The sequence below is a fragment of the Aotus nancymaae genome, unplaced genomic scaffold (genome assembly GCF_030222135.1).
Source record: "Aotus nancymaae isolate 86718 unplaced genomic scaffold, 86718_ANA_hifiasm-v0.15.2.pri h1tg000089l, whole genome shotgun sequence".
In the NCBI taxonomy this organism is placed as follows: Eukaryota; Metazoa; Chordata; class Mammalia; order Primates; family Aotidae; genus Aotus; species Aotus nancymaae.
The window spans coordinates 26,093,023-26,120,932 of record NW_026988504.1 but is presented as its reverse complement, the minus strand read 5'-3'; the positions used below and the strand labels follow the sequence as shown (position 1 = coordinate 26,120,932).

At 52.4% G+C, this 27,910-nt stretch overlaps 1 protein-coding gene across 2 annotated transcripts; it reads right to left on the bottom strand.

Annotated features, from left to right (window-relative positions):
• Nucleotides 1–11: 11 nt before the first annotated feature.
• Nucleotides 12–26,123, bottom strand: TNS4 (tensin 4). 2 transcript variants are annotated; one of them, XM_012452027.2, is made up of 13 exons: nt 26,042–26,123; nt 20,687–21,220; nt 12,732–13,155; nt 11,205–11,629; nt 8,745–8,831; nt 8,305–8,430; nt 5,860–5,952; nt 5,665–5,742; nt 4,001–4,069; nt 2,962–3,130; nt 2,189–2,257; nt 1,902–1,928; nt 12–1,298 (listed from the first exon to the last, which is right to left on the bottom strand). In XM_012452027.2, the coding sequence occupies exons 2-13, from the start codon at nt 21,123–21,125 to the stop codon at nt 1,157–1,159; spliced, it is 2,148 nt and encodes a 715-aa protein (XP_012307450.2). In that variant the 5' UTR covers nt 21,126–21,220; nt 26,042–26,123; the 3' UTR covers nt 12–1,156. The 2 variants fall into 2 exon arrangements, with proteins under 2 accessions (XP_012307450.2, XP_012307452.2); XM_012452029.2 differs by having other exon boundaries at nt 11,205–11,626.
• Nucleotides 26,124–27,910: the final 1,787 nt, after the last annotated feature.

Below are 27,910 nucleotides of genomic sequence, written 5' to 3'. Positions count from 1 at the left end.
TGTGTGTGTGTGTGTGTGTGTGTGTGTGTGTGTGTGTGGTAGTCTGGGTTGAAGGAGGGCTCAGCAAGACTGGAGCTGAGGCAGAACCACAGAAAGATGGCCCTTATCTCTGCCCCCACCTCCTAATATGCAACATTAGGGCAGACGTGACACCCGATTTGGAATACTCACCTATCAAAAAACGGAAAGAGGCCAGATGCAGTGGCTCATGCCTGTAATCCCAGCACTTTGGGAGGCTGAGGTGGGTGGATCATCTGAGGTTAGGAGTTTAAGACCAGCCTGGCCAACCTGGTGAAACCCTGTCTCTACGTAAACTACAAAATTAGCCAGGTGTGGTGGCACTGCCTATAATCCCTGCTACTTGGGAGGTTGAGGCAGGAGAATCGCTTGAACCTGGGAGGCAGAGGTTGCAGTGAGCTGAGATTGCGCCACTGAACTCCAGCCTGGGCAACAGAGCAAGACTCCATCTAAAATATAAATGGATAAAAAAAGATGGGATGATACTCATCTGCAAGGGGGTGCAGGACAGCTGTGTCTCCTCTGATCATGGGGGCACGTTCCCCAGCTGAGCTGCCCAAAATACCACACCCAGCTTGGCCTGCAGCATCCTGGCTGGGTGGATCCAAAAAGCCATCCAGAAAGTCAGGAAAGGAACAGATATGGAAGGAAATAGAGTTTATCCATTCCCGTTTTGTGGTCAATCCTTGACTATCACCAGCTGCAGGCCTGGAGCCCCGTGGGTCACCACCAGGCACCTGCAGGTCTCTCGCTCAGACTATTGTGTCCACAGAGCCCAGGTCGATGGGGTCAGAGGGTTCTCAGAGGTTATTTTCATGGCGGGGTCCTCAGATGTGGGCGTGCTTCAGAATCACAGAAGAGCATGTTCCTCAGGATGAACTCGCAGCATGTTCATTCATCGGGATGCCTGCCGGCATCTAAGAACAGCTGATTTTGTCTATTGGTCTTCTTCTACGGTTGAGGAAACTGAGGCCTGGGGGGTTTGGATGATGGTGACTGCTGAAGGCCACATCAGGTTCCAGGGTGTCAACTTGATGCCAATCCAATATGGCCACAAGCCACACCCATTCAGGGGGTAAAGGAGGGCTCCTGAGCGAGCCCCTGGAGGCATCAGGCAGGTAGACATGCAGTCCCTCCCCTACATCCTTTCTGCATCCTGCAGCAGAGCAGTCACCAGGCTGATGACCTTCGAGGCTGGCTGGACCGTGTCATACTCCGCAAAGAGGTGGCACACGTTCTCCTGAGGCTCTGTCTGGCTTTTGGCCACAAACCCGAAGATCCTGGTGGGGAAGGGCAGTCTGAGTGAGGGGTGGGACCCAGGGAGGCATCAGGCTGATGGGAAGGGGATGGTGGGGGCCCTCAGCCTGCATCTTATTCCTCCTTACCCCTCCCTCAGCCAGTTTGCTCCAGCACCTCCTTATGATGGGGCTCCCTGAGGAAGGAGGTGCCTCTCCCTCCAGACTGGGAGATTTCTGAGTTCAAGCTCTGGGTTTCCTTTGTTTTGAATGGGGGCTTCTTGAGAACAGGACCTGTGCGTTTCCCATTAGAGTGGAAGATTTCTGAGAGCAAGGATGCATCTTGATCATCAGACTGTGACATTCCAATAGATTGAGTCTCCCTGAAGTTGGAGCATGTACCTCTTGCAGAAGATTGAGGGCTCCCAGGCTCACATGGCCACCATCAGCCCAGAGGTGCTCTGAGGGCAAAGTCTCTCCCATCAGATGGGCACTCCCGGTGGACCAGGGACTGTGCCCTCATCAACACCTTGGACTATTAAAGTCAGAATGGGGCCTCTTTCCTACTCTAATTCCCTCCCCATGTTGGGTTTGGGGCCCTGAGACAAGGACCTGTCTTTGGTGACAGAGTAGACAGGAAGGTCTTACCAGGAGGGCTTGCAGTACTTCTGCCACCTGTGGGAAAAGAACGTGATACGGAGTAATGAGGCTTCACTCCATGCCGCAGGACGTGGGAGGAGCAGCAGGAGGGACTGACCAGCTGCGTCCTCGCCCCACCACACCCCACCACGCCCCACCCGGCCCTCATTCTGTCTCCCTGACCCCTTGAGGTTCACAGGCTCTCTCTGGGATCCCAGTCCCAGAGTCGGCAGGAGACCTCGGTGGGCAGCTGGGCCCTGGATGGCCTTCTGAGTTTAGCTCAGCCTTGAACTTACTTCCGTTGCTCAGGGTCCATACCACAGAAGCGGAGGGTGGTGAGTGGGTAATGTCGCCGGAAAAACATCCTGCGAGGAGGCAGGGAGAGAAGGAAAGCAGTGAGAGCCTGTCCCACTGTCACCCTGCCTCCGTCAGCCCTTGTCCCCCCAAGCTCAGGTGCCCTGTCCTCCAAGAAGTCTCTGAGTTAGACTTTGATGGCCACTATGGCCTTTGCCACCGTGGGGCCTGGGTGCCCCACTCCTGCCTCTCTCCTCTCATGGAGCATATCTACCTGTGTCTCACACTCTGGGCTTTTCTATCACACCCCACCACACCATTTAACTTTCTTGTGGCCCCTAACTTTTTGAGGACATGAATTATGTCTTGATCATATCTTGTTTCTCCCTGTAAAGTGCCCAGCCCTGGATCAGGCTCCTGTTAGATTGTGAGAGCCCGAGCCCAGGGAAGGAACAATCTCATTCCTCTCTGGGTCCCGTGGTCAGCCCGAGTCTGGCCTAGGGAAGATGTTCTGGCAATGGGTGCAGGCATAATCAGCACCCATGAATGCTAGTTAACTCCATTTTCATCAGTCACGATGAACAGGGGCTTTGGCAGTGGAGCGAGGCCTGGAGAAGGCAGGGAAGTTACCTGGAGTCACTCAGCACATCACTGGCCCTACTGGGTCACCAGGACCTTGAACTCCACCTTCGTCCCTGATTCACGGCCATCTCAGCTATCCCCTTCAGCTCTACTCCGCCAGCCCCGCAGCCCCAGGGCAAGGGAAGGCTCTTACTTCCTCTGGACATCAGTCAGGGTGATGCCCTGCTCTGTAACTTTGAAGTGGACCACGGTGGGCGTGGGGAGGACGTCCCTCTCAAAGGTGGTGGAGATGGCCTTCTGCACAGCCAGGGCTCCAGTCAGGGTCTCCACACTCACCGAGCTCAGGTACAGGGTGTGGCAGCCTGTGGAAGGCAGATACCATGCTGGGGCCACTGACCCAGGCCCAGATCCTCCCTCTGCCCAGAGCTGGGGAGGGGCTGAGTCTCCTCTTCAGGAATCTAGTGGAGCTCCTCTTAGAGCCACCCAACAGGAAGTGGGTGCGTGCGTGACCACAGTTTGAGGCCAACCCCAGAGGACTTTGGGATCTTTGGTGGCTTTGCATCACCCTGGTCCCTGGCCCTCCAGCATGGGGCAGAGGAGGGGAAGTTGCCCTGTGTGTAGGAGTGCTCAGGAAAACGTCCTTCTGTCCACACTTAATGGCTGCCTTCCTCCCCACACCTCTACCCTGGAGGTCTTGGCTCATTGACAACGGTGGGGACAGAAGACAAGAATGGGGAGGTGAACAGTTTGTACTCAGGGCATAGGGCAGGAGCTGTCACTGAGACAAGTGCTGATCTGTGCTGACCTCTGGGAGTGTGGGCCAGGGACTTTTCCCAGGGTGAAGGCTCCAGGACTCAGACCCACACCCCACAGAGGATCCCAGGCCAGAGACCACCTCCAGGGTAGGTTCTGCAGACACAGAGAGACACTAGCACATCTGCACGTGTCTGTGTGTGTGCAGGAGGGAGTGAGTGCAAGTTCTGCCACCCCCCCACCCTGCTCCACTTCCCTGCTGGCCTGGTGCCCGCAGCCTCTCATCTTCCTTTTTACAGGGGTTGGGGGGAGGGGGTGGGGTGTGGCACCTTGTTAAAGATGCAGAAACAAAGCTGAGATGGGAAACATGTGTGGGCCTGTGCGTGTGTGCGTGTGTGCGTGCGTGCGTGTGTGAAGGGTTGGGAGGTGCCCTCTCCAGGCACAGCCAAGCCTGGAGCCTAACGGCCTGTACCACTCACCCACAGATTTCTTCTGGCAGGAGGCTGGGCTGTCTGCAGAGTCCAAGGCCCCGTCTGCACCTCCCAGTTCTGATCCAAGACAAAGCAACAGGCCCCCAGAAGGGCAGGGGTGGAGTGAATGGACCCTCTCACAGGAACAGGCCTGTTAATCCCTTTGAAGATCTCTCACCTCTGCCCCCACCTCCAGGAAGTGATTCAAACAAGGTGTGATTACTGTAATTAGGCAAACGGGCCACCTTGGGCTCTCTAAATGCTTAGTTTGCAAGAATTTTATCTCTCCTTCCCCTCCTCGCCCCCCACCTCCTAGATGGCTGCTGTGACCTTGTCGTCTGACCTTCTCACTTCTTTTGGACCCTGTCCCAACCCCTGGCCTGTCCGCAGAAAGCGAGGAGCTTCTCGCCATCACTCCTCTGGGGCTCCCCTGCCCCAATGCCCGTCCCAGAAACTGCCCTTCTCGAGCTTCTCCTGCACACCTCTGAGATGAGCTGTTCCATCCGAGCTGCCAACCGGCGGCATGCTCTGGATAGGGCATGCTGATCTGAGTTCAAGGTCTGACTCTGTGGGCCTTTGGGCAAATTACTTAACATCTAGAACCCTCATTTTCCTTTCTTTTCTTTCTTTTTCTTTTTTTTTTTTTTTTGACATGTAGGCTCACTCTGTCGCTCAGCCTGGAGTGCAGTGGCATGATCTTGGCTCACTGCAACCTTCACCTCCCGGGCTCAGGGCATAGGGCAGGAGCTGTCATGGTGAAACCCCGTCTCTACTAAAACTACAAAAAATTAGCCAGGCGTGGTGGTGAGCGCCTATAATCCCAGCTACTCAGGAGGCTCACCACCATGCCCGGCTAATTTTTTGTAGTTTTAGGAGAGACGGGGTTTCACCATGTCGATGATAACAGCAAAGTCTACTTCACAAGGTTGTAGTGAAGCATGAAGGAGTGAGTGAGCACTCAACAAATTTTGGACCTGGAAAGACAAAACCTCTCCAAACTGTTTGATTGAAGCTCTTTCATCCTCTCAAAGCAGGCTGCGATTTATCCAACATCCATTTTATGCCGGGCATTGTGCTAAGGGCCTTGCTCAAGCTATCCCATTTAGGCTGCATAGCAATTCTATAAGTAGGTAGGATGATGATTGCCCCCATTTTATAGATGAGGAAACAGGCTCAGAGAGGTCAACAGTCTCACATTTTCACAGCTAGGAAGTGGAGATGTTGAGTGACTCCAGTGCATACAGTTTTTTTTGTTTTGTTTTGTTTTTTTTGAGATGGAGTCTCGTTCTGTCGCCCAAGCTGGAATGCACTGGTGTGATCTCAGCTCACTGCAACCTCTGCTTCCTGGGTTCAAGCAATTCTCTGCCTCAGCCACCCGAGTACCTGGGATTACAGGTGCCTGCCACCATGCCTGGCTGATTTTTGTATTTTTAGTAGAATCGGGGTTTCACCATCTTGGCCAGGTTGGTCTTGAACTCCTAATCTTTGTGATCCACCCACCTCAGCCTCCCAAAGTGCTGGGATTACAGGCGTGAGCCACCGTGCCTGGCCCATGCATGCAGTTTTAACCGTGACACTAAAACAATCCACAAACGAGGTAGAAGTAGAGACCGTTTCTAGTGAGAACGAACAGGCCCCCACCTTGGCATTGCCTCTTTGGGGTCCAGACCCACCTTTCTGCGGGATGGCGAGTTTGCAGGGCAGGGCCAGGGCCATGATGGAATGCTGGCACACGAAGGCAGAGAGGCTCCCTGAAGGGAAGCAAGCAGCCCCACATGAGTTGGGCTCCCCCGGCCCACCCGCACAGCACACGACAGAGACTTCACTGGCCCCCTGTCCTGGGGAGCCTGGAGGCTGGGGAGTCTCACCAAAATAAGGCTCCTCATCTGCTCCTTTGAGATGCACTCCTTTGGCGGAAGACTCGATGAGGAAGTGTCGGATAAGGTCATTGCTGTCCTCGTCTGGACAGAGAAAGAAGAGAGTGCATTCGGATAGAAATTCCACCTTGTGGCGGGGCGCTGTGGCTCATGTCTGTAATCCCAGCACTCTGGGAGGCTGAGGTGGGTGGGTCACCTGAGGTCGGGAGTTCAAGACCAGCCTGGCCAACATGGAGAAGCCTCATCTCTACTAAAAATATAAAATTAGCCAGGTGTGGTGGCACACGCTTGTAATTCCAGCTACTCAAGAGGCTGAGGCAGGAGAATCGCTTGAACCCAGGAGGCAGAGGTTGTGGTGGGCCGAGATCATGCCATTGTACTCCAGAGCAAAACTCTATCTCAAAAAAAGAAAAGAAAAGAAAAGAAATTCCACCCTGTGCCAGGCTTGGTCACTCACAGCACTTTGTGAGGCTAAGGTAGGAGGATCACTTGAGGTCAGGAGTTTGAGGCCAGCCTGACTGACATGGTAAAACCCCGTTGCTACTAAAAATACAAAAAAAAAAAAAAAAAGTTGGGCATGATGGCACATGCCTGTAGTCCCGGCTACTTAGCCTGGGTGACAGAGTGAGACTTGTTCTTACCCAAAAAAAAAAAAAAAAAAAAAAAGAAATTCCACCTGTCCATCCCCTGCCTCTATCTCCCACAGAAGAGGTACCAACATGTCTTCTCAAAGGCTCCTGGGTTCAGCCTCCCATCCTTCAGGAAACCTTTCTCTTCTCTTTTTTTGGGGGGTGGGGTGGGGAAATCTTTCTCTTGGTCAAAAGTTATCACGTTTTTTTTCTTTTTTTCTTTTTTTTTAGACAGGGTCTCGCTCTGTCTCTTAAGCTGGACTGCAGTGGCGCAATCCCAGCTCACTGCAGCTTCAACCTCCTGGGCTCAAGGAATCCTCCCACCTCAGCTTCCTGAGTAGCTGGGACTACAGGTGTGCCCCACCATGTCTGGCTTATTTTTTTGTAGAGACAAATTCTCACTATATTGTTCAGGCTGGTCTCTAACTCCTGAGCTTAAGCGGTTCTCCTGCCTCAGCCTCTCAAAATGCTGGGATTACAGGTGTGAGACACCAAGAGGCCTAGGGTTTTTTTTTTTTTTTTTGAGACAGGGTCTTATTCTGTGGTCTAGGCAGGAGTGCAGTGGTGTGATCATGGCTCACTGCAGCCTCAACGACCTCCTGGGTTCAAGTGATTCTCCTGCCTCAGCCTCCCAAGTAGCTGGGACTACAGGTGTGCTCCACCACACCTGGGTAATTTGTGTAGTTTTTGTAGAGATGGGGTTTTGCCATGTTGCTCAAGCTGATTTCAGACTTCTGGGCTCAATGATCCTCCTGCCTCAGACTCCCAAAGTGTTGGGGTTACAGGTGTGAGCCACTGTGCCCGGCAAGGACACTTCTTAATTATTGTTTAGCTAAAAATCGACCCTTTGGTCTGGCTTCTGTCTCCCCCTGCCCACCAGGTCATCTCTGCTGGAGCCAGGCTGGTCCCCGGGGGAAGGGGGGCAAACAGTGATCTTCTGACTCCTTTCCACCGGCCCACATCCTCCTCCTCAGTCTGGGCTCATTGCCTCTTGCAAGTGGTCCTTTATAAGCAACACCCTCCCCAGACGTCACTTTCTAATTGTGACAGTGAGGCACACTGACAAGAACACAGACTGGGTGCATCATCCTCCCTTTATCACTTAATTGCCCTGGGATCATTAAGTAACTCTAGGAGCCTCTGTTACCTCATCCATTAAATAAGAGGGTGCGATCTTGGGGTTTGAGTGAGGCCTATGACCCAGGTACCTGGTACCGTAATCATCTGTTTTCGGCTGTCTCCCTAGTGAGGTGACGTCTGTGTCTGATTCCTCTGTATCCCTGCTGCCTCATACAGGGCCTGGTGTGTGGTGGATGCCCCATAGATGTTTGCTGAGTGATCAAATGAGCGTGGGAGACCACGGGAAAGCATATGAGAAGCGAGCACACACACGTGTGCTAAGCTAGTACACACACGTGATGACCTATCACCCATGAGATGAGCTAACACACACCTGTGTAATCACACATTAGGTTCCCTGGAAATGAATCCAGTTTGACTCCAAAGAGAGCAGCCTAGAGGGGGCTGGGACCCCCTCCTTCTCTCCCACCATGAGAAGGAAAAAGCAGGGAAAACTGGGGGGGCTCGGGAAGGCAGAAGCACTCAGGCTTGCTGTGAAAGGCGTTTTTCAGGGTGCCTCGGGGCTGGAGGGCATCCGGGGGGAATACTGGGGTGGACGCTTCTCCCAGGAGCTGTTATAAGACTGGAGCCAGCTCACCCTGAAAGCTAGTGGCAGAGCCAGGACTGGAACCTAGCACAGCCCGCTGCCTCAATGAGGCCTTGAGTGAGCACAGAGACAGATGCATACCTGGTCGGTTCTGGGCAGATTCGGGGGCCTCCTGCACCTTCAGGGCCAGGCCGAAGGAGCCTCGGTATGAAGAGCTGTCCCTTATGACAAAAGCCCCTGGCTTCTCCTTCCTCAGCAGCTCGATTGCTGGAACAATCTTTGAGTCAGAGATGGACACTGCCCCACCTGGACACCCTCTGTCCCTAGCCCCGTAGGGTCTTCACAGAGCAGATGTGGCAGAGTCACCTTTTGTCCCCAGGAAGTTCTTTCTACGGTCAAATCTCCACCATTCTTGCTGTGGTTCCTACTTCCTCAGGAGGTCATGAGGTCAGCGGACCCCCACCCCCTGCTTGCTTACCTGGACCCGCTATTTGCCTTTCCTTAACTGTGACCCAGGGCTCTGCCTGATGCAAAGTGCAAGACCCAGATCCGATTCTGGGGTCGCTCATGCTTCCTTTTACCTTGCTCTCGGGTGATGTTTGGCTTAAACCAGTATTTAGATGTGTCCATCACGAACTTCATGGTGGGCTGCATGTCCCTGACGGGACCTGGAGATAGACAGAGAAGGGGGATACTGTAGGCTGTATAGAGGGGATCTGAGGGATGTGCACCAGAGAACCCTGGAGACCCTTCCCCACTCTTTTGCTTCGAGGTCTCATTCAACAACCATCCCAGACCCTAACCCCATTGTATTTCCAAACTGCCTACGAGAGAGAAAATCAAACAGAAGGATGCCAGGGTTTGGTGCATCTGGAACTCAGAAGCACCCTTGTATCCTTGGTAATGAGTAAAAAGTGAATAGATACAACCTCAGTTTAAGGAAAAATGGTTTCTCAAATCTAATGTTGAGTCCCTTGGTGAGAACTGAAATAAGAGATAAACAAGGAATTCTCAGTTGCATCAGGTTTGGTATCACATTCTCCTCTGGCTTCATAATCCTAAGAATTCCTTAGGGGTATATTCAGCTTGGAAAAGAAAATGGCAGAAACCATGAAGGAGAGGAAAACAGCAGATCTGGGCAGAAAAGCATGCCCCTGGGAGTCGGGGGCTTGGGTCTTGACTCTGATCTGGGACAACTGAAGCCCAGAGGGGACCAGGTGGACTAAACCACCTCAGAGGGTCTTTAACATTCCAGTGCCTATGAAATTAACATGAATTTTGTTCTGAGAATATTTTGCAAAATTTGATAGATTTGGGGGTACAGTTAGTGATACTATGGGACATCACCAAAGCAGGATGGCAATATCACTAGGTTAAGTAAATGTGCTCTTTGAGATGCCAAAATGCCCATTTCCCTGGGTCCCGAAGGCAGAGAGCAGTGGCTGTCAACCTTGGCATCTTGAAAAGGAGTGTTGCAGCTAGCTAAGCGCGGCGGCTTGTGCCTGTAATCCCAGCACTTTGGGAGGCCAAGATGGGTGGATTTCAAGGTAGGAGTTTGAGACCAGCCTGACCAACATGGTGAAACCCCATCTCTACTAAAAATGCAAAAATTAGCCGGGCATGGTGGCACGTACTTGTAGTCCTAGCTACTCAGGAGGCTGAGATGGGAGAATTTCTTGAACCCGGGAGGCGGAGGTTGCAGTGAGCTGAGATCGCGCTACTGCACTGCAGCCTGGGTGACAGAGCAAGACTCCATCTCAAAAAAATAAAAAATAAAATAAAAATAAAATAAAAAAAACCACGATTGTTGTGACCAGTTATTAAGTAACTCATTAAAAAAAATACTAAAATCTTCAAATGATCTGTCCTAGGAAAGCCATCAGGGCAGCTGCGAAGGCATGCCGGAAGTGTCATTTTCTCTGCTTGCATCCACATGGCTTCCTGAGTGGGAGTGAGCAGTGGGCTACAGTAAACATTTCACACCCCCCTGGAGTCGCCTTGATGCCTGTGAGTGTCATGACCAAGTGGGGGCTGAGAAGCCCTGGATGGCCAAGGGAGAGGGAACAGGGGGTTGGGAGAGGACTCTGCTCATGGGAGAGGCGTCCTGAGGGTGCTAGAGCTTAGCTTCTGTGTTTACTGCTGTAAATTCTGGTTGATTTTTTCTCCTTGGGCACCTGTGGTCTCAGACTCCGGGAAGGAGGGTGTTTGCTGTTTTGCGGTTTTCAGCTGTCTGAATCGGAATGCGTTGTCTCTATTACCCCATCCACCCCCTCTGTGTTCTCGTCATCCACGAACGTCAGTCAGAACCGACTCGCCCTCTCGCTTTCCCTGGGTTAGTCATCAAGCACATCCTGAGGGTCGCCTGGCTCTGTCCTCTCTCCTCCACCCCCGCTGCCCAACCCCGGTTCAGGCCTCTGCTATCCATCTGCCACGCAGCGGCCAGGGTGATCCATTGAGCTTGCACCTCTGACGCCAACACTCTCCTGCAGGAGGCTCTCTGATGGTTCCCTATTGCTTAAAAGGCAAATTCCTTTTTTTTTTTTTTTAGCTTGGCATTTAAGGCCTTTCACAATCTGGTTTCAAATTACTCTCAATGACCTGAACCCGCACACAACATACCGGCATTTCCCAAACATGCCGTGTGCTTCCACACCTTCATGACTGTGGGCCCCCTGCTCTCTCTGCTGGGAATGCCTTTCGTCTCCTTCTCTGGCCAAAAACTTCTGATCTACTTCCCAGATCCAGCTTGGATGTCACCTCCTCTGTTCTCCAGACTGAAGGAATCACTCCTTCCGCTCTGGCCCGTGTGACTGAGAGTATCTCTTTACCTCCGCGTTTATCCTACCCTACTGTGATGATTTGTTTTTGTCTCTCTTTCTAGACTGTGTCCCTCTGTGTGTGTGTCCTCACTACCTGGCATGCTGGACACACAGTAGTTGCTCAATAAACACATTGTCTGACTGTTGCAGAAACCCACTGGCACTTTGTCTATTCCCCCAAGCCAAACCTTACATTGCTTGAAATACTGGCTTACAACGTACCCTCTGGGCACGTGGTGAAGGGGGCATCTGACAGGGTCTGGCTGCGACTCCTGGTGACTGGACAGGGGTTGCTGGGAGAAGCTGCTCCAGGTCGGACAGAGCCCTGGTGTCTTGGGATCCGCTGGGGTGGAGAAGACCCTGGTTCTGGGTAGCCGTTGATCAGCACAATGGGTATGTCCACCATGGAGTTGGTGATGGATGGGGGGCAACTGCTTGCATGTTCTTTGGCCAGTGGTGGAGAGTGGGGTGATCTGGGTTGGCCCATGGTTAGGGTGGGGTTTCTGGGAGCCTGGAAGTCACTGGGTCTCGTACACAGGGACACTGAGCCAAGGCTGTGGAGGCTGGAAGAAGAGCTGGCAGGACTTTCCAAGGATCTGGAAGATGACTGATGGCTGGAGATGCTGGTGTGCTGGAGGGACTGACTGCTGCAGCAGAGAGAGAGTCAGACAGGGTGTTAGGGCAGCAGGTGGCTCAGGGGCTAGAGCCAGGCTCTGGATCTAGTGATTTGGGTTCCTGTGGCTTTGGCCAAATAGAACACTGCCTACCCCACCCCACAGAGCCCAGAGCAAAGTGCACACCCTTGTGATCCTCAAGGGATGGTAAGGATACAGAAATGTGCCTGGATGGCAGGGTCTTGGGTCACTTAAATTAGCCAGTGAGCTGACCCCTGCAGGCCTTGGGCATAGGCTGGCCCACACTCCCTCTGCCTTCCCAGCCAGGCCGTCCTGACTGAGCTGTCGCATCAGGACCTCCCAGGCCCCCATGACTCCTAGGAGCCCTGCAGATGGGCTGGAGCGATGCTGGAACACACCGCAGCTGATGCAGAGGAAACTCCCCAGCTGCAGAAGGAGGCCAGCTTCACATCCAGCTAGACTTCTCCCTGAGTTCAGAGGCCCGTGCCAATGGGCATGACTATGGAATCCCCAGCCTCTGTGCCAGGGACTGCTTTGGCCAGTGGCTTTGGCAGTGGAATGGGAGGCAGAGTCCTGGGATTCTGCCTTCCTGGGGCAGGATGGGTGTGCACGTGTGTGCAGTTCTGCTGTGAGGTCTATAGAGAACTCAACTGGGATTGTAAGTAATGCCCAGGCAAGGCTGCCTCCTTCCTTTGCTAGGTTTTGCCAGCAACAAAGAGGAAGGAGCCTTTTTATTCCTAAATGGTTCATCTCAGGCCCCCCGATTCTGTTTATAGCCTTGTGTTTTGGGGTTTAGAAAAACCCTTCCCTGAGATGGGTTGTCTGAGGGCTGGAAAGGCTGTAGATGAGCCTCATTAAAGCAACAGCTCTTTTCCCAACAGGGAGATATAAGTCAAGGCTTTCTATATTGAATTGTATTCTCAATACTTGAGGACAGCTTGAGATCTGAATGGCTGTGAAAGCGAACGTTCGATTTTGCTTTTGGTGCATGCCCAGATTTTGCTCAGACAGAGCAGGGTGCCTTTCAATGATTTTAGGGAGTGTGTGCGCGTGTGCCTGTGTGTGCCTGTGTGTGTGTGTGTGTGTGTTCAGTGTTAGAAGCTATAGAACCTACCTTCCAAACGTATAGCTGACATCAGACAATGGGCTGGCTGACAGCACAGAGACCCTGCTGCCCCGCTGTAGGGCCAGGCCTCCCAGCCTCTTCTCCAATCTTGGAGAAGCCACCAGTGGGGAGCCCAAGCCATGGGGGCCTGAGGCCTTGCTCCCCATGCAAGGAATGGAGATGCTGGGGGAATTTGGGGGTTGAGAGGAGAGACCCTCTGAGGGGGGCAGAGGGCGCTGGTGTCCCCTGCCCTGGTTCCCAGAGAAGATGAGGCTCTCACTGCTGCTTCGGGTCTCTCGGGGGACATCTCTGGAAAGGAGGAGGCCACCACTGCGAGGTGAGCCGAAGGGTGGGGTGACAGAGGGGCTGGAGCAGCGCTGGGGGCCATCGTGGCACCTGGATCTGGCGGAGGTCACCTCGATGTACTTTATATCTTTGGGAAGAAAAGAAGAGCACTGGTGAAACCCAGGAGCCCAGACTCATGGAACAGAAACACTGGAAGTGTCCTCAAGGTCATCCTGTCCCTCCTCTTTTATAGTGATCAGGAAACTGAGGCCCAGAGAGGAGAGCCCAACTCCACCTTCAGGACCCAGTTCCAAAGTCACCCTCCCTGTGACCACTTCCCTTGGGTAAGGAGATGCAGTAGAGAACCCAGGCCTTGGAATCAGACAGACCCAGGCTTCAGATCTGGCTCTACCACTTATTCTCTGAGAGTTTGGCCAAAAGGCTTCACTACTCAGGGCCTCAGTTCCACACCTGTAAAGCGGGACAACTGCATCCAGCCTCTTGGTGTTACAGAAAGGATGAAGTGGAACTCACACAGGCAGCACTGTTCCCGGCACAGTGCAGGTGCTTAAAAACGGGGCAACCCTCTCCCTTGTCTGTGCCGTTTCTAGGTTGAAATGACCACTTGATGGGCTGTACCAGTGACGCTTTCTGATGCCTCTGCTACTCAGGGAGAGTGAAAGTGGTTTTTCTGAAGCCAGGCGAGGTGGCTCACACCTGTAATTCCAGCACTTTGGGAGGCTGAGGTGGGTGGGTCACCTGAAGTCAGGAGTTCGAGACCAGCCTGGCCAACATGGCGAAAATCCATCTCTACCAAAAATACAAAAACTAGCCGGGTGCCTGTAATCTAAGCTATTTGGGAGGCTGAGGCACAAGAATTGCTTAAACCTGGGAGGCAGAGGTTGCAGTGAGCCAAGATTGCGCCATTGCACTCCAGCCTGGGTGACAAGAGTGAAACTCCATCTCCAAAAAAAAATAAATAAATAAATCGAAAGAAACTGGTGGTTGTTTCTTGTACCTGCAATGAAAGCAGGGATTCTCAAGCTTGGTTACACACTGGAATCACCGCAGGCTGCACCTCATGCCAGTTGGATTAGACTCTCCAGTGGGTGAACCCATGCCTCAGTTTTGTTTGTTTTCCAGTTTTGCAGGTGTGTCCAGCAGACCATGAATGGCCCAGCAGGACCACGTTACCCGAGCTCCACCCCTACAGAAATAGAATCTGCTCTTTAGCACGGCCACCCAGGACATGTGAATACGCAGCGGAGTTTGAGAATTCTGCTTTGGAGCAGGCACTCCCAGAGCGCAGGGCTTGCCGCATTCTTGAGTTGCGGGTATCCTGGGGCTTCTAGCTGGTGCACAGGGGTCAAGCAACTCATCCCAGGCTGCTGACTCGCTCCAGCGTTCTTTCCACTCCCCAGTGGGGGCACCCAGGACTCTCGGGATTCTGAGGCCTTCTTCCTCTCCCGAGGTCAGCCTTGGAGTGGGCTGCCCTGCTCAATGGACACCCAACCTCCTGACCTGGGGGAGGGGAATTGTCCTTGGTGCTGTTCCAGCAAAGCTGGAGGAAAGTGGGGGTTAACGAGCTGCTCCTTTCTTGAGAGTGTGAGTCTTGCCTCTGGCTTCCTGGGATGGAGGCTGGGGAAACTAGGGAGAACGTGCACCCTCAGCTCCCACCTGCCTGGGGCCCTGGCACATGTACTGTTCCTCCCCATTACGACTGTGGAGCCCCAGCCTGCCCCAGCCTGCTCCTGGGTAGGGCCATCTGGCCCTGCTCACGGTGACTGCCTCTGTCTGAGCTTGCTTGGGCCACGGTGGGGGTGGGGGATTACATCAGATGAGCAAGGGCTGGCAGCTGACTGGGGCTTGCTGCTTAGCAGGTGGAGGAAGAGCCTGGCTTTGTAGCCAGACAAACCTGGGGTGAGTCCTGACTTTGCGGCTTTTCAGCCAAGGGCACTGTGTATCTTTCCTAACCTCTCTGAGCCTCAGTTTCCTTATCTGAAAAGTGAGGCTCTGAAACCAGTCTTGCAAGGTTGTGATGAGGATGAAATACAATAGCCTGGAGTCTGGCCCATGGTGAGCCTTGAGAAAGGAGCATTTCTTACCTGCCTGCTTTTAGGGGGCAGTATTGGCCAAATGGAGAATGGGTTGGATTCTTCTGGAAGGCTGGAAAGCACAACTTCAATTTTTTTTTTTTTTTTCTCTTTTTGAGATGGAGTCTCACTCTTGTTGCCCAGGCTGGAGTGCAATGGCACGATGTCAGCTCACTGCAACCTTTGCCTCCCGGGTTTAATGGAGTCTTCTGCCTCAGCCTCCCGAGTAGCTGGGATTACAGGCGCCCACTACCATGCCTGGCTAATTTTTTGTATTTTCAGTAGAGATGGGGTTTCACTATGTTGGCCACACTGGTCTCAAACTCCTGACCTCAGGCGATCTACCCGCCTCGACTTCCCAAAGTGCTGGGATTACAGGCGTGAGCCACTGCGCCAGCCAACTTCAATTTTTATAGGACTTTATAGTGTTTACACCCATAATCTCCTCTGAACCTCATAACAGCCCTCGGGCAGGGCAGGTATTATTTTTTACAGAGGAGGAAACTGAGGCTTGGAGAAGAGTGGGGGCGGAGCTAACACTTAGTGTACAACCATGTTTCATAAAGGCTAGTATTGAGTGCTGTGTGCCAGGACCACTATGAACACGTTGCTTGTATTAGCTCCTTTAACCCTCATGACAACGCTATTGAAGTAGGGAATATTATTACGCCCATATAACAGATGAGAAATCAAGACTCAGAGAGGTGAAGTGAGTTATCCGATGTTGCACAGCCAGGGAGTGTTGCTGTGCTCTGTTTGGGGACTGCTTCTTCCAGGATGAGGAGGGGCTCCTTGGGACCCTGTTCCAAGGCCTTGCCCTGTGAGAAGGTGCTTGGCTGCTTTGGGGAGGTTCTCTTGGCCTGGTGAAGCTCTGGGCTCCCTACTCACTGGGTCATCTAAACTCCCACCAGGGACCTTGCTGGGGGCGCAGAGTAAGGAGAGCAGGAGGGGAGGGAGGGGCCCAGTACTCACCTCCACCTGCTGTCCCGAGGTGGGTGTGGCTGAGTGGGCGGGGTTGGGGCCCTCCACCCTTTTCGGGGGTGCAGTGGCTGTTTACTGGTCTGTGGGGCAAGTCTGAGCAGTGCTGGGTGGGTGCCGGCGCCAGCCCCAGGTGGGCGGGTGGGTGGAGGGAGGGCATGTGGGTGGGGGGTGGAGAGACAGTTATTAAATGCCCTTCACTCGGGGCTGGTAAACAGCCTTGCCTGGCAGAAATTGCTGGAAAATGAAAGTGTGGGGCTGTTCCAAAGATGGGGTGAGGTGGTGGAGAGGATAAAGAAATGGATATGGTGTTTGCTTCCAGGAACCACGTTCCCTGTGGGATGGGGACCCTCAGGGCAAGTTTAAAAGAAGGCAGGGACAGGGAACCTGGGGAAGGTTTGTGAAGTGCCCAGGAGGTCGGGTCTCAGAAGAGGAGCCCGTAGGCTGCCTCCAAATGGATGGATTCCATGATGCCCCAGAGGGCAGAAGACTAGACTTTAGAAAGAGAGAAAGAGTTCCTACGGAGCCCAGTAGGTTGGGATTCAGGGCCTGACCTATCTCTCCCTGGCTGTGTGACTGTGAGCCACCACATACCCACCCTGAGCCTCAGTTTCCTCATCTGTCAAAGGAGGTTTCCACTACTCCCTTGAAAGGCATACACTGGGATCATCTATTACATGAACTCTCTCTATTTTTTTTTTTTTTTGAGACAGGGTCTCACTCTGTTGCCTAGGCTGGATTGCAGCGGTGGGATCTCGGCTCATTGCAGACTCCACCTCCCAGGCTCAAGTGATTCTCCCACCTCAGCCTCCCAAGTAGCTGGGACTACAGGTGTGTACAGGTGTGTGCCATCACACCCAGATAATTTTTGTATTTTTGGTAGAGTTGGGTTTTCGCCATGTTGGCCAGGCTGGTACATGGACTAGTTTTTTGTTTTGTTTTATTTTTTTAAGTCTGGGCTGGGCGATGTGGCTCACTGTCTGTAATCCCAGAACTTTGGGAGGCTGAGGAAGGAGAATCGCTTGAGGTAGCCTGGGTAACATGGCGAGACTCCATCTCTACAAAAAGTTTAAAAATTAGCCGGGTTGACCAGTTGTGGTGGCTCATGCCTGTAATCCTAGCGCTTTGGGAGGCTGAACCAGGCAAATCACTTGAGGTCAGGAGTTCGAGACCAGCATGGCCAACATGGTGAAACCCCTGTCTCTACTAAAAATACAAAAAAATTAGCTGGGCATGGTGGCGGGCACCTGTAACCCCAGCTACTCAGGAGGCTGAGGTATGAGAATTGCTTGAACCTGGTGACTCTGTCACCCACAAGAAAAAAAAAAAGAAAGAAATTAACCAGGAGTGGTGACATGTGCCTGTAGTCCCAGCTACTGGGGATGCTGAGGTGGGAGGATTGCTTGAGCCTAGGCGTTCAAGGCTGCAGTGAGCTACGACCACACCGCTGTACTCCAGCCCGGGCAACACAAGACCCTGTCTCAGAAAAAAAATCTATATATATTTAGGGGAAAAGTCAATAATATAGGATTGCCAATGTTTAATTTTTAAATTTTGCCAAGTTAGGACGAAGAGGAACAGTAAACATGTCCTAGTATAGTAATGTCAGAATGTCTTTCCTTGAATAGCCCAATCGTAGGAAGGACGAGATTATAAAATGGCAGGGCGTCCTCCACTCCGAATACATTTAGCGGTAAGAGAACTCACCACGATGCTCAGAGTTGTACTGCCATGGGCCAGTGAGAGCTTGGTCACCGGTAGCAGGGACTGCGGGGAGGATTTTGGATGTAAGTTCCTGTTACTCTTAGTGATGGTGGAGAACTTCCCAATGGGGAGCTGACCTGGCTGGGCCGTCTTAGAGGGTAGTGAGCTCCCAGGCATTGGAGGTGTCCAGGCAGAGGTTAAAGGAAGGGTTTTCTTTTCTCCTTCGGAAGGGGCCAGGGCACAGCAAGGTGGCTTCCTCAGGACCCTCTGGCCAGGGCCTGCCTTGCGTTCCCTGTTCCCCAGAGTTGTGTGGACACATGTCCAGTGGCATGTGGTGCCCGGGGCATCTGTGGATGTGGACCCACACCATCAGCCCCAAGCTGATCATGAGCCCCTTCCATGGAGGAAGGGCCCAGTTGTCACCAACCCTCATCCAATGTGTGTGGATGTTCCATAGGGACTGGTTTTGGCCCAGCCGGCCTTGGACATGTGGAAAGCCTGCGTTGGGCCATGAACGGTAAAACCCTGGGCTTGCTCCTGCCAACAGTAATTAGGCCCAAGACACCTTTCCTGCAGTGACGTGTCCATGACTGGCCTTAAGAAACAGGAATACCCTTGAGGGACGGTTTCTTTAACAGGCCTGGCAGGCAGTACTTGGCGGGAGGGGGCAGAGCAGGCAGGAGCCCAGGAGCCCAGGAACCCAGGGTGCCAGAGGGCCTGGGTGTCGAGCTAGCCTCCACCCTGAGCCTAAACCTACCCTGGGGCTGGCCCGACGTGCAACCCCTAATGTTTAATGAAAACAGCTACCATTTATCATGGCTTGTAGGGTGCCAGGATTTGTGATAAGCCGCCAACAAATGTAATTTCTTTCAATCCCCATAACACCTTTGAGGTGAGAACCCTCATTACCTCCATTTCTCAGATGAGGAATCTGCACTGCAAAGCAGTGAAGCAAGGAGCTTGCGAACGCTCTGCCCGACGCCAACCATTAGGCTAGACTGCCTCCTTACTCAACCCCAGCAGCCCCAGTTTTCTCATGTGCAAAATGGAGGTAAAATATTCGGCTGGGCACAGTGGCTCATGTCTGTAATCCCAGCACTTTGGGAGGCCAAGGCAGGTGGATCACTTGAGCCTAGGAGTTTGAGACCAGCCTAGACTGTCTCTACTAAAAACACAAAAATTAGTTGGGTGTGGTGGCAGGAGCCTGTAATCTCAGCTACTGGGGAGGCTGAGGCAGGAGAATCCCTTGAACCTGGGAGGCAGAGGTTGCTGTGAGCTGAGATTGTGCTGTTGTACTCCAGCCTGGGCAACAGAGAGAGAGACTCTGTCGCAAAAAAAAAAAAAAAAAAAAAAAAAAAAAAAAAAAAAAAAAAATTAACTCAGGGAGTGGATTGAGAGGATTGAAGATTCTACACAAAGTGCTTGGCACACTGCCTGATATATAATACGTGTCCAATAAGTGGAAGATCTTATGGCTCCTATCTCTATCCTAATCATGCACCCCGTCACCCTTGCTGGTAGTTGAAAGCCTTGGAGGCCTCAGTCTTCCAACCTGTCTAATGGGGCAGCTCCTTGACCCTCATCCTCAGAGAATACTTGAAAGTCTTTGTTCAGGAAACTGAAGCCAGATGTGGGAACTTCCACGTTCCTTTGGACTTGGTGGTGCACTGGAATTGGTTTGCATCAGCTGGTTAAGAGCTGGTTGTTAAATTTTCAGGATTTTGTCCAGCTGGTTACTAAACTCAGCCATTATGAATAATTACATACACTTACAATGAAGTAACTTACGTTAAACACAAAGATAGTAAATACTCAAAGTTCATCACATCCCAATTATTTTACTACAGGGTACTATTATCTGCGCTCTCGGGGTTCTCTACGTCTGTTGTGTCGGTCTGGTGGCAATGCTGTGTCATAGCCTGCATGTGTCTCTAGCTCCTCATTCAGTGACATCATGTTGGTAGCTTGAAATAGGCCATGGTGGGAGAATTTACACTGTGGAAATGGGCAGAAGCTTCAAATCAGCTCCCTCTGCCCCTGCTCCCCAACCAGGGAGCCAGGAAACATTCACCAGCATACCACCGCTTCAACACTACCAGGTCCTTACCCAATCCTACCATTCCTAATGTGGCCCCTCCAAAGAGATACTCCCCTAAACAAGGACAGAGGTCCAGATAGTGATCCTACCAAAATTTCAGGGGGGCCCAGGTTAGGCTCTGAAGTGAGACACCCTAGGGCAGTGGGGGTCAGGGATCCACATTTACTGAGCTCTTCCTTATGGGCATGGCACTATACAAAACACTTTCTTTTTCTTGTTTTTTTTTTTTTTTTTTTTTTTGAGATGGAATCTTGCTCTGTTGCCCAGGCTAGAGTACAGTGGCACAATCTTGGCTCACTGTAACCTCCGTCTCCTGGGTTCAAGCAATTCTCCTGCCTCAGCCTCCCAAGTAGCTGGGATTACAGGCACCTGCCACAGTGCCTGGCTAATTTTTGTATTTTTGGTAGAGACGGTGTTTCACCGTCTTGGCCAGGCTGGTCTTAAACTCCTGACCTTGTGATCCACCCTCCTCAGCCTCCCAAAGTGCTGGGATTACAGGTGTGAGTCACTGTGCCCGGCCTGCACAAAACACTTTCTATAGTAGCTTATTTAAGTCCTCATAAAATCATACAAAATAGGGATCTATCACTTTCCAAACTCAGGAACCAAATAGAATGGGCTAGCGAGGGAAACTTGTATTTATCCCTTTTGTGTAGCGCAGAAAACAGAGGGGTTGGTAACGTGATTAGGTTTGCGCGGCATTTCCCAACAGGACATTGTCCCCTTCTCGGTACATAGGAAAGTCCTTCTTCCTCCTGAGGTCTGGCGCCAAGCCCCCCTCCTGGTACTGCACCCCAAATCCTTACCCAAGGCTTCAGGTTCCTCCTTCTTTCTCATTGACGTGGTGCTCTGGGTCGGCTCAGCCTGGGGGCCCCCAGTCCCTGGGGGAAGCAGCTGGAAGGTAGGGTCCAGTTCCAGGATCATCTGATTGAGGCTCTCCAGTGAGAAGTCAATGTAGGAGTCAAGGTCCTCCGGGGTCCCCAAGGCTTGCTCACCAGGGGATGGCAGGAAGCAGGTGGCTTTGGCCTCTGCCTGTGGGGCTTGCTGGAGTCGGCCAGAGGGCCCCATGCAGGGCATGGGGGCCATCAGGGCCTGGGCTCCCCAGCCTTCTGTGGTGTAGTAAGAACACTGGGGTGGCAGGCTGGGGCTGGGTGCTGGGTGCAGGGACCTCCTGGGCTCATCATGAGGTGCCAAGCTGACAGTGTGGCTTCCTGCCAGCAGTGGGCTGGACATCACCTGGGACATGGTGGGGGCGGTGACCTCTGCGGTTTACCTCTGGTTTTCAGCCAGCCTCACTGACATCCCATAGATCTCATTTGCCAACCAGGAGCTCCCAGGATCTGCAAGAGTCCTAGAGTGGGAATGGAGTAACTTCTGTAGGTGAAGCCCCTGCCTCCCCACCCTCCATACAAGGGCCAATTTATTCATTCATTTAAAAGCATGGATGCAGCTGGGTGTGGTGGCTCACGTCTGTAATCCCAGCACTTTGGGAGGCTGAGGCGGGTGGATCACCTGAGGTTGGGAGATCGAGACCAGCCTGACCAACATGGAGAAACCCTGTATCTATAAAAAATACAAAATTAGCCGGGCGTGGTGGCGCATGCCTGTAATCCCAGCTACTTGGGAGGCTGAGGCAGGAGAATCACTTGAACCCGGGAGCCAGAGGCTGAGATTGTGCCATTGCACTCTGGACTGGGCAACAAGAGCAAAACTCTGTCTCACACACAAAAAAAGAAAATTAAAAAAGCATGAATACTGGTGCCAGCCCACCTGGGTTTGCGCCTGGTTCCACCACCTACTAGCTGTTTAACCTTGGGCAAGTTAATTGACTTCTCTGTGCCTCAGTTCCCTTGTCTATAAAACAAATTAATATTTGTAATGTGCTTAGAACAGTGCCTGGCACATAATAAGCATTATGTAAGAGATCATTAAATAAAATAACCTCAGTAGATGTGTATTGAGTATCTACTACATCCCAGGTGTGTTTATTAAGTAAATACTACCTACTGTTTGCTGAGTAATTATTAAGCACATAAGCTCTGGTATTTTTACATAAAGCCTTTAGAAATCCTCCTAACAACTGTATAAGGTAGGTATTATCATCCCATTTTACAGTGAGAGAATTGAGGCACAGAGAGGTAGGTAACTTGCCCAAGAGTCACACTGCCAACAAATGTCATAGAAGGACTGGGCCCCAGGCTGCCTGATGTCCGAGTGCCTGCACTTAAGCCTGTTGGTGAAACAGACAAGTAAGTGGGTGAACAACTGTAAGGAGTGTCACGAGGGAGGAGGGGAGGGCAGTGGACTTTCCTAGTTTAGTGGGGAGGTTAGGGAGGCCTTCCTGGAGGAAGCGACATGCAAAGGGAGATAAGAAGGAAAAACAAGAGGTAGCTGGGCAAGGTGGGTAGGGATGAGGAGGCAGGGGAAGGTTTAAAATAGAGGGGGTGGGCCAGGCATGGTAGCTCACACCTGTAATCCCAGCACTTTGGGTGGTCAAGGTGGGCGGATCCCTTGAGGTCAGGAGTTCGAGACCAGCCTGGCCAACAAGGTGAAACCCCATCTCTACCAAAAATATAAAATCAGCTGGTGTGGTGGTGTGTGCCTGTAATTCCGGCTACTCAGGAGTGTGAGACAGGAGAATTGCTTGAACCTGGGAGGCAGAGGTTACAGTGAGCTGAGATCGAGCCAATGCACTCGAGCCTGGGCAACAGAGTGAGACTCTGCCTCCACACAAACAAACAAATAAAGTAGAGGGGACCATCGTGCAAGAGTCTGGCCAGCAAGGAAGCTCGCAAGACATTATTAAGCACCTGAGTAACAGAGCACCTGGGATGGATGGAGGAGATGGGGCGGGGGAGGCAGGCTGGCCGGACCCGGCAGAGCCTTGCAGGCTGGGCTCGGGACTGCCAGCTCAACCCTAAGGGTAACAGGGAGCCTCTGAAAATTTTTGAGCTGGGGAGTGACATCATCAGATGATATTCATTTCCTTGGGGCTCATTTGGGAAAGCAATATCTCAACCTCCTCATTTTCCTTCCTGTGAAACCTTCCTGTGAAAGTGCTTTCCATTGTCTAGCCTTAATGCCACATGCTAGTTTCTTGCAGGTGGGGCTTGGCAGGAGGCAAGAGGTTCTGGGAATGAGGCTGCCAAGAAAACTGGACAGAGCTGGGATGTGCTGGTTGCGCTCCCGTTGCCTGCTCTGAGCTTTGCTGCCTGCCCCCAGCCCCAGCAACACTCCCCAACTCTCTTTCTCCTCATGGCCAAGAGGCCTCCTTTACATCCTGCTTTGGAGTCAGACCTTAGCCCTGGAAAAGGAATCTGAGACTAGCCTGGGAGAAGAGAAAGTAGACTCTGGGAGCTGAAGATTTAGATTTGACTTGCAGCTCAAATAGCTCCTTATGGTGTGACTCTGACCCTGAGTTTCCTCATCTGTGGGATGCGAATGAGGATTCCTGCCCTGCACCCTCCCCGAGAGCGTTACGGAGCCAGTGAGGTGCTCCTTGTGAAGGTAGTTAGGCAATTCTAAATAGTCCTTAGAAATAAGGGCTTAAGGAACACTCTTGTAATAGTAGCTTCCATTTATTGGCACTGACCATGTGCTAGGTGGTTTACACACGAGTTACACTTGGTAACTCAACCCCCTTGCAGCTCTAGGAAGCACTGCACCCCTATTGTCAATCTTCTTTTGACAATCTTCTTCAAGACAAGGTCTTGCTCTGTTGCTCAGGCTAGAGTGCATGGCACAGTCATGGCTCACTGCAGCCTTGACCTCCTGGGGTTCAAGTGATTCTCCCAGCTCACCCTCCCAAGTGGCTGGGACTACAGGCCTGTGCTACTACACCCGGCGAATTTTTTGTAGAAACAGGGTCCCACTTTGTTGCCTGGGCTGGTCTTGAACTCCTGGACTCAAGTGATCCTCCTTCCTCAGCCTCCCAAAGTGATAGAATTACAGGTGTGAGCCACTGTGCTCGGACTTAACATTTGAGTTGTCAGTCCATTTTACAGATGAAGATACTGAGACTCAAGAGGTCAAGAAACATTCTTCACATCAAGAAAAATGGTGGAGCTGGGATTCAAACCCAGGTGTGGGATTTTGGAATCTTATTTCCTTATATGCCACATGGAATTCAAGTGCAGAGGGACTCCTGGGGTCTAGAGCTGCGGCATGATTGGCTGAAGGTCACACAGGTTTCCTGAGGAAAGCCAGTCCCCCTTCCCCTCTCCTGCCTCCCCTCACCCCTGCGGCTCCTTGGTCTGATGCCAGACTTTGCCTTAGCCAGGTCCTGCAGGGGGTGGGGCATCCCAGGCACGGGAAGTTGTCTATAAATGGCAGTGGAAGGGAGCCGGCCTCTGTGTTCCCTCCTTCCCGGGACAGCTGAGGACACAGAGCCGGAACCTCAGCTTTTTCCACACAGGCTCCAAGTGGCCTGGGTTTGTTGGGACAGGATCTGGGCGCTCCCTGCAGGGTGTTCTGGCTGTGCCCTGCAGAGGAGGCAGGGGCTGCTGACTTTGCAGAGCTCAAGGAGGGCTGCGTGTCCCCTCACGACCAGGACCCAGGATACCTGCTTACTAATTTGGACACAGCTTTTGTGCCACCCTGGGCAAGCGTCCTTTCCTCTCTGGGCAGACCTCAGTTGTCCCATCTGTATAATGGGGATATGACACCAAACACCTCGAATGCTCTCAACAGTTCTCTGAGGAGGGGACTATTGCCACAGGGCTGGAGAGTGGAGGAATCTGCCCAAGGTCATGCAACCCGAATGCAAATTGGGGTTTGAATCCAGGTCGTCCTGCTCCATGGTCCCACACTTTTAACCTCTGTGGCTGCTTCACAGATTTAAGACCCCTGTCCACCGCTGCCCCTTCTGAGATTCTGGAACCAAGAGGGACAGACCCGGAGCTGAGCACAGGGCGAGCAGGCAGCTCCTACATTCCTCTTTAGCCTTCTTTCACTTTTAAGGCTCTGCCTGGCCCTTGGATGTCCCAGGGCAGGGCTCGGTCTTACTCCTGTATTCCTGAACGCTGTCCCTTGCTGTAACTTGCTCTTTCTTGCTGTAAGTGGTGGGGAGAGTCTCTGGGCCCAGGGCTCTGTGTGGTTGGGATGCATGGGGAGGAGGGGGGCGGTAAGGAGGGCTCCAGCCTCTTCTGCCCCGTTTATAGGTGCCCCCCACCTGCTCCAGCTTCCGATTCTGACTCAGATCTCTCAGTCCGCAAGGGCTCTGGGGAGTCCCGGTACCTTGGTAAATCCCCTCTTCCCTGTCATTGCCAACCTCTTCCCCTTACTCTCTCCCTATGAGCCCAGGTCGGTGAAGGGAGAGGGTAGGGTGAAGGTGAAGCCTGAGTCTCCCCAAAAGCACCTTGCCTCATTAGCCCATTCCCCACTGCACCCCCTGTTTTTGAAAACTGGCTCCTGATCTTCCCATCCGTCCCACCCAGACCCGGTGACACAGGACGTGGATAGCAGGCAGGGACCTGTAGGAACAGTGAAGGCCAGCCACCCACCTCCCATTCCTGCCTACCTCTGAAGGGCCCAGAGAGCTCCCGGAGCACTGGGAGGCAGGAGGCCTGGGTTCGTGTCCAGTCCCTTTCCATGATCTCAGGCAAGCCTCTCCTCCCTGCCCTCAGCTCTCCCATCTCTTCACCGAGGGGCACAGGTTTAGTTTCCTTAAAGTGCTGAACTCTGCAATCTGCGATCCTGAGACCACCTCTGTCTCGTCCACATCCTCTACCCCATTTCTCCCACCTTCACTCTGAGCCCTGAGAAGTGGAGAAGCTGAGGACAAAAGGTTTAATGAGGCCAGGTGCAGTGGCTCATGCCTGTAATTCCAGCACTTTGGGAGGCCAAGGTGGGAGAATCACCTGAGGTCAGGAGTTCAAGACCAGCCTGGCCAACATGGTGAAACCCTGTCTCTACTTAACATACAAAAATTAGCGGGGTGTGGTGGCACCTGCCTGCAATCCCAGCTACTCAGGAGGCTGAGGCAGGAGAATTGTTAGAACCCGGGAGGTGGAGGTTGCAGCGAGCTGAGATTGTGTCACTGCATTCTAGCCTGTGCCACAGAGCAAGACTTTGTTTAAAAAAAAAAAAAATTAAATGGTTAAATGAGTCAGGGCCAGCAAAGGCGCTCAGTGTTTCTGTTCTTAAAGAATAAAGGCACCTACCTGGTGTCCACAGGTGGGAAGGCTGTTGCATTCACTACTGGATCAAGACGACTCACAGTCCAGGTGAAGAGTCAGGAGAGGCGCCAGTTCACCTCCAGACCTGCCTTAAGAGCAGCTTGCCCGCCCTCTCCCCTCCCCTCCGGGCGGGCTCTGCACCGTGGCCCTGACAGCAGGAGGCCCCACCCCTGCTGGGTCCAGTGAGCTCAGGTGGGGCTGGCACAGGCAGCAGGAAAGGAAGCTCTGGGTGGCAGGTTTTGGGGCCGGGTGTGTGTGAGGGGCTCCCGAGTTCCTGTGGCACCACATGGTCAGGGAGTCCTTGCTTGGACAGGGCATCGCTAGGATCAAGGTGTGCAGCGGGCACCCCTCAGGTGCTGGCTGGGTCAGAGGCCAGGGGTTGGCAGAGCTGGCGGAGAGTGAGGGCCTTGACAAAGCAGGAGGCCAGTGGGCAGGAGACCCTCTGCAGCCCCCTTTTGGCTGGGTCACGCTGGGACAGGCGCAGGTACGGGCCCATTGGAAGTAAGGCTAGGCACGAGCTTGTCTTTTCTTCTTTCTCTCCTTTCACAGTAATGACTATAGCCTGGGATGGGGCCTCTCACTCAAGGAAAGGGGGCTGAAGTGTCTGGAGGGCTTTGAGAAGGGACTTGTAGCTGTTCCTTCAGTCATGGGCTATCTCTGTCCCTCGTCTGGTCTGTGCCCCAGGGTGGGAGTTCCCTGAGGGGAGGGCATTGGAGGGTGATGCCAGGAAGCCCAGAAGTCTGGTCGCTCCTTCTTCATGGCTCCAACCCTCTCCCTGTTCTAGAAGGGCCAGAGGTGGCAGAATGTTGTAAGCGGGCGTTCAGCCATGGTCGGGGGAGGACACTGATGGCAGAACCTGGTCTGGGGGCGCTGGTCTAAAGTGAGGGAGCCTCAAAATACACGATTTCCCTGGTTGATAGGGGCACCTTGTCCAACCTCTACTCTTCTGAGAGAAAAGAGTCCAAGTAGATTAAAAAAAAAAAACAAACTTCGCCTGTATTTTGATGTATTTTGCTGTCTCTCACTAAAGGAGAGGGAAAATCAGTTAAACAAACTAAGAAATATAATTTCGGACTGAGTTTTTTTCTTGTAGAGAACCCACATTACTTATTCATTCAAAATACATTTATTTGGCCAGGTGTGGTGGCTCCTGCCTGTAATCCCAGCACTTTGGGAGGCTGAGGTGGGCAGATCACCTGAGGTCAGGAGTTTGAGACCAGCCTTGCCAACATGGTGAAATCCCGTTTCTACTAAAACTATAAAAATTAGCCAGGCGTGGTGGTGGGTGCCTGTAATCCCAGCTACTTGGGAGGCTGTGGCAGGAGAATCACCTAAACCTGGGAGGTGGAGGTTGCAATGAGCCGAGATTGCGCCACTGTACTTAGCCGAGGTGACAGAGCAAAACTCTATATCAAAAAAACAAAACAAAACAAAACAAAACAAAACATTTATTGAGTGCCCCTGCATTCAGGCATGGGATATAGAGATGAATGGGACAAGGCTCCTGCCCCCGAGGAGCACATTATTCATGGGGGAGCATGAATCATAGACAGAAAAGGCCCCCAAATCTCGGCCTGGTGAACCAAGAGACCTACAAAAGGCCAGAGCTGAGTCGTCTCCTGTCAGTGCTAGTCTCGTGCGGATACCGAGCATTTGAAATGTGGCTAAATAAAGATGTGCTGTTGGTGCAAAATACAATTCAGATTTTAAAGACTCAGTATGAAAAATAATATGAAATATCTCAATAGTAATTGAAGAATTTTTTTTTTTTTTTTTTTTTTTTTAGAAATGTGGTCACACCATGTTACGCAGGCTGGTCTCAAACTCCCAGCTTCAAGTGATTCTCCCACCTGA